The sequence below is a fragment of the Choloepus didactylus genome, chromosome 22 (assembly GCF_015220235.1).
Source record: "Choloepus didactylus isolate mChoDid1 chromosome 22, mChoDid1.pri, whole genome shotgun sequence".
Classification (NCBI taxonomy): domain Eukaryota; kingdom Metazoa; phylum Chordata; class Mammalia; order Pilosa; family Megalonychidae; genus Choloepus; species Choloepus didactylus.
Genome location: NC_051328.1, coordinates 39930610 through 39942091, shown reverse-complemented (window position 1 = coordinate 39942091; position 11482 = coordinate 39930610). Strand labels below are relative to the sequence as shown.

The 11482-nt window shown below is 45.4% G+C and overlaps 1 protein-coding gene across 1 annotated transcript in view; it reads right to left on the bottom strand.

Annotated features, from left to right (window-relative positions):
• Positions 1 to 6589: 6589 nt before the first annotated feature.
• CRISPLD2 (cysteine rich secretory protein LCCL domain containing 2) overlaps positions 6590 to 11482 on the bottom strand; it is a 76011-nt gene continuing 71118 nt past the window's right edge. Inside the window, exon 15 of the mRNA XM_037816503.1 lies at positions 6590 to 9149. Coding sequence (XP_037672431.1) covers positions 9095 to 9149 — 55 coding nt within the window. The 3' untranslated portion in view covers positions 6590 to 9094. The remainder of the gene's footprint in view (positions 9150 to 11482) is intronic.

The window sequence follows — 11482 nt, the reverse complement described above, 5'->3', positions numbered from 1 at the left end:
TCCTCCACCCCTTCGCAATGCAGCCGCCTGGCTTTCACACGTGGCCTTGATGCCATTTCAGTGCAGCGTCCCCAGGTGCAGGCGGCCGGCTGGAAGCCAACGCGCTCGTCTAATTTATTGCTCCCGTCATCTTCGATCTATGGCAAATGATACCCATTGTCCACTTATGGCTGTGCTGGGGGATTTTCTTCTTACATACATTATTGACATTAAAAAAGAAATGAGTCAAGTGAAGGAAAAAAAATACCGGCCCAAGGCCCAAGTTGTACCTAGACATAGCAGAAATCAGAACGAACGTATGAAAATGGATGTTTTCATCTGGCTGGTTCATTGAAACAACACTGACTGGGAAAGGTACGAGCCCTGAGGCAAGCCACCGGAGACCCTGCTGCTCACACTGTTTCGGGTCACAACCGATGATACGTTCTCCTAACTCTCTGCATCTTGGCCTCTTTGTGTACAAAGATGTTATGAGAGATTGGGTAAATCAATTCTAATGACTCGGCTAATTTAATAAAGAAAAGCAAAAAAATGATTCTTCAGTGACCTGTTTTTGAGGCCCCTGCTGGCCCTTGGTGATTCTCACGTCTCTTCCTGGGGGCTCCCACACCACCTGGGCGTTTCCTGACTGCTAAAATAAATACCGTACAGTGGGTTGGCCAAAAACGACGGGCATTTGTTGGCTGATGGTTTCGGAGGCTGGAAGGCCTCCTCCCTCCCGGTGGGAACCGTCTGCCCAGCCGGCAAAGCTCTGGGGCTCCTTGGCTTTTCCGTCACATGGCGATGCACACGGCGGTGGCGTCTCCTTTCTCTTCTTGGTTCCGTGGCCTGCCAGCTCCCGCCTGCTCCCGGCGGCTTTTCTCTCCATGCCCTTCCCTCTAAGGCCCCCAACAGGGGTAAGAGCCATCCTGATTCTTTACGATGCTGTGCGATGGTTTTGGTAAATTTCCATTTTGTAGATGAGCAACCCGAGGTTCAAAGAGGTGAAATGACTTGTCCCAGAGCTGCAAGTGGGAGAGGCCATCTGGGGACCCCCGCGTCCACGCTTGCCATCCTCGGGTTGTTGCACCCTCTGCTGATGGGTGCCCCAGGCGGCTTGGGCAGTGGGTGCCACAGCAGACAACGTAACTTATGCAACTGGAGCAGCTCTTTGCTTAACTTCAGATACACTCTGCAAAGAGGAAGCACCAACCCAACCCACCCCCCACTTCCCACCCCTCAAATGCCACTACAATTTTTACATGTTTTAGGTTTTGGGAGAAGAGTGGGGTCCTAGATTTCTGGGCCCTGGGATAGAACTTCATGATGCAGGAGAAAGTGGCAGCTCCAAAGAAGGCAACGGATTCTGAGCAAGGAAGCTCTAGGGCACCCTGGGGAGTCACCAACGGGTGGGGGCTGGTGTTTCTATGGGATTGACAGCACTTCCCAAACATCACTCATTTCCCAAACATCAGCCACTATTATGATTTTTGCGATCCACCTGCACGTTATTTACTTACTATATATATTTTTGGTTTTGGAAAATTTTTACTGTGCTAAAATATATATTACAAAGTTAGCCATTTCAACCATTTTTTAAGTGGCCTTGATTACATTTACCATGTTGTGCTCCCACCACCATCCATGACCTAAACTTTTCCATCTCTCCAAATGGAGACTCTGTGCCCTTAGGCGGCAGCTCCCCAACCCCCCTGGTAACCTCTAATCCACTTTCTGTCTCTGTGGATTGGCTTCTTCTAGAAATTTCAGACAAGTGGGATCATACTGTATTTGTCCTTTTGGGTCTGACCTCCTTCACTTAGCATAACATCTTCATCCATGTTGGCACAGGAATTGAAACATTATTCCTTTTTATGGCTGAGTAATATTCCATGGCATGGATAGGCCACAGTTTGTTTCTTCATTTGTCCGTCGGTGGACACTAGGGGTGCTCCCGCTCCACCCCCCATTTGGCATTTTGCTGCTGTGGACGCTGGTGTGGGACCTTCTCGAGCCCCTACCTTCAGTTCTTCTGGGCCTACACCTAGGAGCAGAATTGCTGGGCCATATGATAATTCTGTGTTTAACTTTTCGAGGCCCTGCCAACACTTAATATTTTTAAAGAAACATTTTTTTTTTAGCTTTAAATCCCTTATTAAAGAGGAAATGCTATCGGCACTTTACACGGAAAAGGGCGGTGGTTGTCATGAGCAGAGGGATGGCGCCGGCCGAGGAGAGCTGGACAGGGCAGCCTGGAGACCCCGGGGCAGTGCCCACCCATGGTGGTAACCCGGTGGAAGGGGCTGTTTCCGGGCCGGTGCTTGAGCCCCTCGCCATCCAGGCTGGGGTCGGGGGCGTCACCAGGGGCCTGTCAGAAATGCAGAGTCTCAGGCCCCACCCAGACTGGCCCCACCAGAATCTGCATTTTAACAAGATCCCCAGGTGATTTATCCACGGCGGGGAGCCCCACTCTAAATGCCCCCTCTGTGCTTTTCTCGGGGTGGGGTGGGTGTCTTGGGGAGGCACCAGGAAACAGTGCGATAATTAGCATATTCATGCAGACAAAACTTGCCTGCTGGAAGCGGTGTAAAAAAAATAGCTAAAATCCAGTGTTGAGGTTTTTCGTTTTACTTTTTTAATCTTCCAGCCATTTTTTATTTACAGTTTGTGTTCAGTGCAAATCAATTCCAATATAGGAGAAGTAACCTCGAGTCAGAGCATAAATACACAAACACAATATGCAATCCAAAACAGATGTCTAGCGTTCAGATATGAAGCAAAAGGGAGTGTCCATTCACACACATTTAGCTTGAGCTCTGTTGGATCTGCTTGTTCTGTGTAGGTTTCTAAAGATGAAAATAAATGACTGGCTGTCAAGACCACGGTGGCTAGATTAGATGCTGGAACATCTAAGTGTCAGTGTGTGACCACGCAGACAAAGAACGCCATGTGGTGACTATTTTAAAAAGGTTTCTGTGCATTGAGGCAGTTGTAAAAGATTTACTTTCCAGAATCCAGCCGACTTTAGGCTTAGGACCAAGTTCTAACTATCTAAAAATATTAACTGATACAGAAAGTGTTCCAAATGCTGCTATTTTTATTCAAAAAGTTAAAAAAAAGTATTTACAGAAAGAGTATAAAAGTTTTTGCAAATTTAATGCAAGAGAGGTTCCAGTCTTCACTTCCCAAATACTGGATTTATATTATTTTTGGATCCTTCACATTTGCCTTTTAAATTTCAAGACCTATCAATGTTACTTTCAAAACAGTTCTACTTATTAAACTGTAAAAAGAATACAACATATGCAGAAACAAAAAAGCATTTTGAAATTGATTGAGGTCAATGCACTGCTACACTTTGGAATCAGTTCAGCTAAATGAATCTGGTGCTGTTGGCATATGGGAATGTGACAGGAAATGTCTACCATCTTATTTTTTTTTTAAATTAGATTCAGTTTTATTGAAATATATTCACATACCATACAATCATCCATGGTGTACAATGTTCACAGTATTATCATATAGTCATGCATTCCTCACCACAATCTGTTTTTGAACATTTTCCTTATGTCAGAAAGAATCAGAATAAGAATAAAAAATAAAAGTAAAAAAGAACACCCAAACCAACCCCCCATCCCATCCTATTTTTCATTCAGTTTTTTTTTAAATAATTCAATTTATTGAGATATATTCACATACCATGAAGTCATACAAGGCATACAATCAATTGTTCACAGTACCACCATATAGTTGTACGTCCATCACCAAAATTAATTTTTGAAATTTTCATTACCACACACACAAAAGTAATAAGAATAAAAATTGAAGTGAAAAAGAACAATTAAAGTAAAAAAGATCACTGGGTGATCTTTTTTTGTCCCCGTTTTTCTTTTTTTGTCCCCGTTTTTCTACTCACTCATCCATACACTGGACAAAGGGGAGTGTGGTCCATATGGCTTTCCCAATCACATTGTCACCCCTCATCAGCTAACATGTCTACACAATCGTCTTCAAGACTCAAGGGTTCTGGGTTGCAGTTTGACAGTTTCAGGTATTTACTGCTAGCTATTCCAATTCATTAGAACCCAAAAAGGGTTATCTATATTATGCATAAAAGTGCCCACCAGTGACCTCTTGGCTCCTTTTGGAATCTCTCAGCCACTGGAACTTATTTCATTTCATTTCACATCCCCCTTTTGGTCAAGAAGATGTTCTCCATCCCACAATGCCAGGTCCAGATTCCTCTCTGGGAGTCATATTCCACGTTGCCAGGGGTATTTACACCCCTGGGTATCAGATCCCATGCAGAGGGGAGGGCAGTGATTTCATCTGCCAAGTTGACTTAGCTAGAGAGAGAGGGCTACATCTGAGCAACAAAGAGGCATTCGGGAGGAGGCTCTTAGGCACAACCATAGGGAGGCCTAGCCTCTCCCTTGCAGCAACCATCTTCCCAAGGGCAAGTCCTGTGGTAGAGGGCTCTGCCCATCAAACCACCAGTCCCCAATGTCTGTGAGCACATCAGCAACCATCGAGGAGGGGAAGCCCAACACCCCTGCATTCTCCACCAGCAATGTTCACATTAGTGGTAGCATATAATATTTCTCTTTTTGTGCCTGGCTTATTTCTCTCAGCATTATGTCTTCAAGGTTCATCCAAGTTGTCATGTTTCACGACATCGTTCCTTCTTAATGCTGCATAGTATCCTATTGTGTGTATATACTACATTTTATTTATCCACTCATCTGTTGAAGGACATTTGGGTTGTTTCTATCGCTTGGCAATTGTGAATAATGCTGCTATGAACATTGGCATGCAGATATCTGTTCGTGTCACTGCTTTCCGATCTTCCGGGTATATACTGAGAAGTGCAATTGCTGGATGGAAGGGTAACTCTATATCTAGTTTTCTAAGGAACTGCCAGACTGTCTTCCAGAGTGGCTGAACCATTATAACAGTCCCACCAACAATGAATAAGAGTTCCAATTTCTCCACATCCTCTCCAGCATTTGTAGTTTCCTGTTTGTTTAATGGCAGCCATTCTAATTGGTGTGAGATGATATCTCGTTGTGATCTTAATTTGCATCTCTCTAATAGCTAGTGAAGCTGAACATTTTTTCATGTGTGTTTTGGCCATTGGTATTTCCCCTTCAGAGAACTGTCTCTTCATATCTTTTGCCCATTTTATAATTGGGCTGTCTGTACTATTGTCATTGAGTTGTAGAATTTCTTTATATATGCAAGATATCAGTCTTTTGTCAGATACATGGTTTCCAAAAATTTCATTCAGTTTTTGTCTCCATTTTTCTACTCATCCATCCATACATTGGATAAAGGGAGTGCAATCCACAAGGTTTTCACAATCACACTGTCACCCCTTGTAAGCTACATTGTTATACGATCGTCTTCAAGAGTCAAGGCCACTGGGTTGGAGTTTGGTAGTTTCAGGTATTTACTTCTAGCTATTCCAATACATTAAAACCTAAGAGGTATTATCCATTTGATTTTATGGTATATATGCAAGATTTATTCATTAGGCTTGCCGTGGGGGGTAGATTCTGATTTATCAGTGCACTGGCACAATTACTACATAAACAGCCAAATACAATGTCAAACCCAAAGCCTCAGAAGTAGGAGTTTAGTTCCCAAGAAAGCAGTGAAACCTTAATAGTGTAAAACGTTCATCTAGAGTTTATCAGCCTTAAAGTAGTATTGGAGCAACAATACATGGAGAATTTACAGAAACATCTGGAGGTTCCTTCTGATGTGTCTATAAATAGAATCATGGAAGCTTTTCTATCACAGAATCATTTCATGGCCTGATATTAAAGGACCAAATGAAAACTGAATCTCCATCCCACATCCCGCGGTTTCTCTCCAGATAAGATAAAATCTATTTGTTTCTCAAGGTAGAGTTTTCAGTGTCCATGTGTCTTAAGCCACATTTAAGGAAATCCTCTCTTCGTTTTGGATGCTGTCTCTTCATCTCCGTGAAACTCCAGCAGATTTCACACTGGGAGATGTCATCCGGTCAAACCCTTCCATGTTCTTCAAACCGTACGAATTTGGGATTCTCTACATTTTCTGCATCTGTCAGGGGGGGAGCCAGTAGATTTGATGATGGCCAGTTTTCTCCTTGCCACGCTGGACTTGAGATGCCATTTGGGGTGGGTTCAGAAGATGGCGGAGCACCTCTTATCAGGAGAGACGTAAAGGGGGGCTGGCTGTCGCTGGCTGGGCACATCCCCTCCGGGAGGGTGGCCTTGGCTGGACTTGGGGCAGCCCAGGTACGCTGGGAGGCATTACGTGCAAGTGTCAGGACAGTTGTCTGCTTTGAGTAGATCTGCCTGGGCTAGGGCAGTGCCGGCAGCAGCAGCCCCAGCCGGAGCTGCCACCACCGCTTTGCCCACGTCTGCTCATCTGCGGGATGCGGGTGTGAGGAGGACATTGGCAGGGGACAGTGCGGGCAAGGTATGGGGCACGGCGGGACCTTATACACGAGGATGACGTGGCACTGCGGCCACCCCACCCGCCCACCCCAGTGATGGGGTTTTGAATGTTTTATTTCACAAATTGCTCCGACTCGTGCATAAAAGACATGTCACAGAAACACTTTAGAAATCAAATGGGTTTTATTTAAATGACAGCAACGACATGGCCCCTATTCACACAAAGCACAAAAAATTTATAATCAACTTTTGTACACAGGAAGTAGTAAAATACATCATTTTTCACAGAAAAAAGCACACACGTAAGCTGCGGGCTGAGTGAGCCTACAGACATGAAAAATCAGAACAGGACAGGGTAAAAACCTGAAAGAAACCGAAACCGGAACTTTCCCCTTGGGGGGCAGGAGACCTAGTAACCCACTCCTAGCTAGACGCGTCTTCCCATGAAACATTGTTTAAGTGCTGATGATGTCATGGACCCTGTCACATACAAAATTGGAGGTGGTCCGTGATTAGAGGGGCTTATAATTCGTCACCTTGTTTCCATTTTAAGGGCCAGCAATCAAAAGAAAAATGGATCCAGTATCAAAATGTCTGTGAAGATAAAACCACCTGTGAGATCTGATTCTGGGCAAGAACTTCCTTTACTGTTGTTCTGAGGGTCAGGTTGGGTTAAGGAGGCATCCAGGGTCCTGGGAACTTTCTTTTAGGGCAATGGGGTTAAGTCACAATGGAAACTTCAGGCTCTCCCTTCGGCGGGATGCTCTGGGAGCAAACCACCGGAATTGCCCTGAACTGTTGCCTAATTCTGGAAACCCGACTAGGGGATCTGATTTACCCTTCAGTCTCAGCACAGCCACAGCCACAGCCCAGCAGCACAACACTGTATCCAGGAGGTTCCAAATGCTCAGATGTTTGGCATTAACTGGACACAATATCTGTCAGACTGAACAAATACTTTTGCCCTGACATTTGGGATTTAATAGTCAGTACCTACAAATTTCTACAAGCCCACAATGAACAAGGAAAAACACAGTTCTGCTCATTTAGCTTCTGCCAAGCTAAGGGTTTTTACAAACTCCCTAAAGGGTGTGTGTGTGTGGGGGGCTCTATGCCTTCAGAGTCTCCATTAATTAAGGGTGCAAACCCACCCCTTAGTTCCCCCAGGAGAGTTCCTTGTTCAGATCCTCTTGGTTCTGTACAATCTGCTAGTTCCTTTGCCTTAGAAATATTCTGATGGAAAGTGAAATCAAATTTGAAACTGGTGTTCACAAAAGTGACATACTGGCCAGGCTGGTGCAGGAAGGATGGAATTTTACCTTCTGCAAAGAAATGCTATTTACAAAAGGGTGTTTCATTTCACTGTGGGTTTCTGGTCTGGGTTTCTGAGGAACCTTTATAAAGAGATGGAAGCCAGAGAGCACCGTGCTCCTCAGAGCTGAGGAACGTTTGGCTAGAGCCGTTCCACAAAAACAGGAAGAGATCCTTCTGGTGTCCCAGCCCACGGCGGTCATTCCCCACGGAGGCGTTCAGAACCACAAGCCGTTTCTCCTCCCACAGCTGCTAACCCCATGAGGCATGTTCCCAGGAATCCATTCTGCCCACTCCTGAAAAATAGGTCATCCAATGGATGGGGAATCTGCACATTTAATTTTAATTTTTAAGAACCAGGAAAGCAGCCCTTACTTTTGGCTGTTCTCAGATGTCTCTGTGGAACAAACCAAGACTTAGGAGTTAAGATAATGTAGGTTTTAGACAGAATCACTTGCAAAGCAAAGCCCGGGGTGCGGAATACAGCACATAAACAAATGGGGTTGGATGGGGAGGGGAGTATGAGCCACAAAGGGTAGGGAATAAAGAAAAGATGCTGGTTTATTGGTCCCCAACGAGACCAAAGGTCATTGCAGAAAACAGAGGGGCCATGTGAACGAAGGGAAAGACAGACAAGATAAATCTCTGGAGTTACTGCTGAACTCTAAATAAACCAGCACTGCTGTATATGTAACTAGCCCCCCGCGTGGCAGGACGTTGGCGAGGACACGTGCCGGGCTGGGGTCCGAGGCTCTCCCGTCCCTCCAGCCCTCTGGTTCCTGCCTGTTTGTCTGACCAGCAAACACTGAATCCATTTTTTTCTCCACTGGTAGGACGGACTGTATTTTTAATTTTTAAATAACTACCTTCCACTCCATTCCTGAAACTCTCTCTGCCACCTGCTCGACAGACCTCTCCCCACGTGCCCTGACTGCCTCAGTGTTGAGGACCCCACCGCTTGTTCTCTGGAGGGTTGGAATCTTCTCTCTCCACCCACAAAGCAACACCCGGGAAGGAACTTCTCCAGCAAATGTTCCCATGAAGAGGTGGGTCAGATGCCTGAAGCGGTCTCGGTCTGTGGGGAGTGGGCACCCAGGTGGAGACCCCCAGGCCTCAGCAAGACTGGTCACCAGCTGTCCAGCCAACGTGCCAAGGACGCTGGTCTCCACAGTGATGAGATGGGACGTCAGCCTCATCAGAGGCCACGGAGGGGAGCCCCGTGGGGCGTTGAGCACCGTGCAGAGGAAGTTTCCCGACTCTGTATCGCTACCCCCACCCCCCAAATGACAGAATAAAAACAAAAAGCAAAACCCAGAAGCCCTCCTGAAGATGCCCCCTTCTCGCTTGGCATTGGAAATTTACTGCCTGACTGCGAAGATCCGGAAGGCCTTTCCATCCCGAGGGGTCCGCAAGCTGAAAGAGAAGGAGAGGCACGTTACTGAAGGATCTGAAGGGCTGCCTGCAGGGACCCCACTTGACGGGAAGGGAGATCTGGGGGTGGGGAGGTGGGACCCCACATGACCCCCTGCCGCTGAAGACCGAGGCTGAGGGCGCTTCCCTGCAGCTGCTGAACACAGCGTCCACCCTGAGTAAGCAACAGCTGGCAAATTCCATTTTCTTTGCAAATGCGCCTGGGCTTGAATCTAGGTCAGGGTCATTAAGTTATTTTCTTTTAACTCAGGGATTTACTGGCCCAGTCTGTCTAAATTTGACTCACTCTCCAAGACTTCTCCCTGGGTTTTGGTACCACCTGTCAACCCAAATACTGGCCATCTGGTTGACAGATTAATAAGCATGGGATTATAAAGAAAATGCAATTGGTGCTGCTACTGAAACAGGACAAACTGATTGAACTTGTGTTCTGTGCCAAGCCCCGTGCTAAATGTTCCATATGCTCTGCCACCTTCACTAGGTGCTGTTATTATACCCATTTTACAGATGAGGAAACAGGCACAGAGAAATTCAGGGATTTATCTAAGGTCACACAGCTAATAAAATCTACCCTTTCACCACAGGACCTAATTTCTTAGCTAACTCAACACTTAAAAAACCAGAGCTTTACTGATGTATAACATGCCATAAAATTCAGCCTTTTTAAGTGGACAACTCAATGATTTTTAGTAATTTTATAGGGTGGTGCAACCATCTCCACCATCCAGTTTGAGATCATTTCCATCACCCCCAAAAGATCCCTTGTGCCCATTTACAATCAATGCCCTCCCCCTAGTCCTTTGCAACTTCTAATTTATGCTCTAATTTATGTCTCTATAGATATTGCTATTCTGGACATTTCATATAATCGGAGTCATACAATATGTAGACTTTCGTGTCTGGCTTCTTTCACTCAGTTTTTTCTCCCCCCAGTTTTTAATTGGGTTGTTTGTCTTCTTATCATTGAGTTGCAGAGCTTTTTTATTAAAATATATATATAGATAGATAGATTAGGACCTATATATTTTTGCCCCTTATCAGATATACAATTTGTAAATGTTTTCACCCATTCTGTGGGTTGACTTTTCACTTTCTTCGTGGTGTCTTTTGAAGCACAACACTTCCTAATTTGATGAAGTCCAGTTTATCCATTTTTTTCTTTTATGGATTGCGCTTTTGGTGTCATATCTAAGAACCCATTGCCCAATCCAAATTCATGAAGATTTATACCTGTCTTCTTCTAAGAGTTTTTTAGTTTTAGTTCTTACACTTAGGTCTTTGATCCATTTTCAGTTAATTTTTGTATATGATGTGAGTCAGGGTCCTATTTCATAGTTTGGCGTGTGGATTTCTAGTTGTTCTGGGGCCATTTGTTGAAAAGACTGCTCCTGCCCAATGGAAAGGTCTTGGCACCCTTGTTGAAAGTCAATTGACCCTAGACGTGAGGGTTTATTTCTGGACAATCAATGCTATGCCATTGATCTGTCTCTCCTTATGCCACTACACGCTGTCTTATTACTGCGGCTCTATAGTAAGGTTTGAAACTGGAAAGTGTAAGTCCTCCAACTTCGTCCTTCTTGCTATTGAGTGTGCACAGCCTTCTGCTCCACCAGGGATAGGTGGTAGCTTATCAAGGCCCACCATGGCTGACTCCTTCTCTAGATCTTGCTTTAACTTTCTGGCTAGTCTTCTGGACTATTGATTGCCCCAACCTGTAATCAGAAGCTCAGGGAGCCGCTGCATCGTCCTTGCCTGTTTGCTTGCCCTGGCATCACTGCTGTTTCTAACAATGCCCAGTGTGGGGTGTTTCCTTGTTCTGTCCAAACCGAGTCAGCCTGCCCAGCCCTGGGATAAAGACCAGCCAATGGAGCTGGAGGTGGGGGAGTGGATAGGGCAGCCCCAGGTGAAAACACCAGGGATTCTCCCTTTCTTCTGTGAGGTTCAGTAGTTTTGTTTGAATACACGCTTCTCAATTCGTTGTACGCCTTTGCAATTTGTCGTATTTCCAGAGTCATGAAATAGTTGTTTTTGATGATTGCTTTTGGGAGGAGGACCTTCCAAGTTTTTCACCATTCTGGAAGTCTCACCTCTTGAGCATTTCCGACTTGGGTTTTAATCCCTACACTAACACTTACTAGCTATGTGACCTTGGGTGGGTCAGAGGGTCTTCCGGGGTTCACAGTAATACCTACTTCCAAGATGTGTGGTTGGAAGCACATGGTGTTGGGGGCGCACCAGAACTGGGGAGGGGTGCAAGAAGGGTGTTCAGGGAGGAGAGTGTGGGATGAGGCCCAGAATGCAAGAGGAGAGAAAGG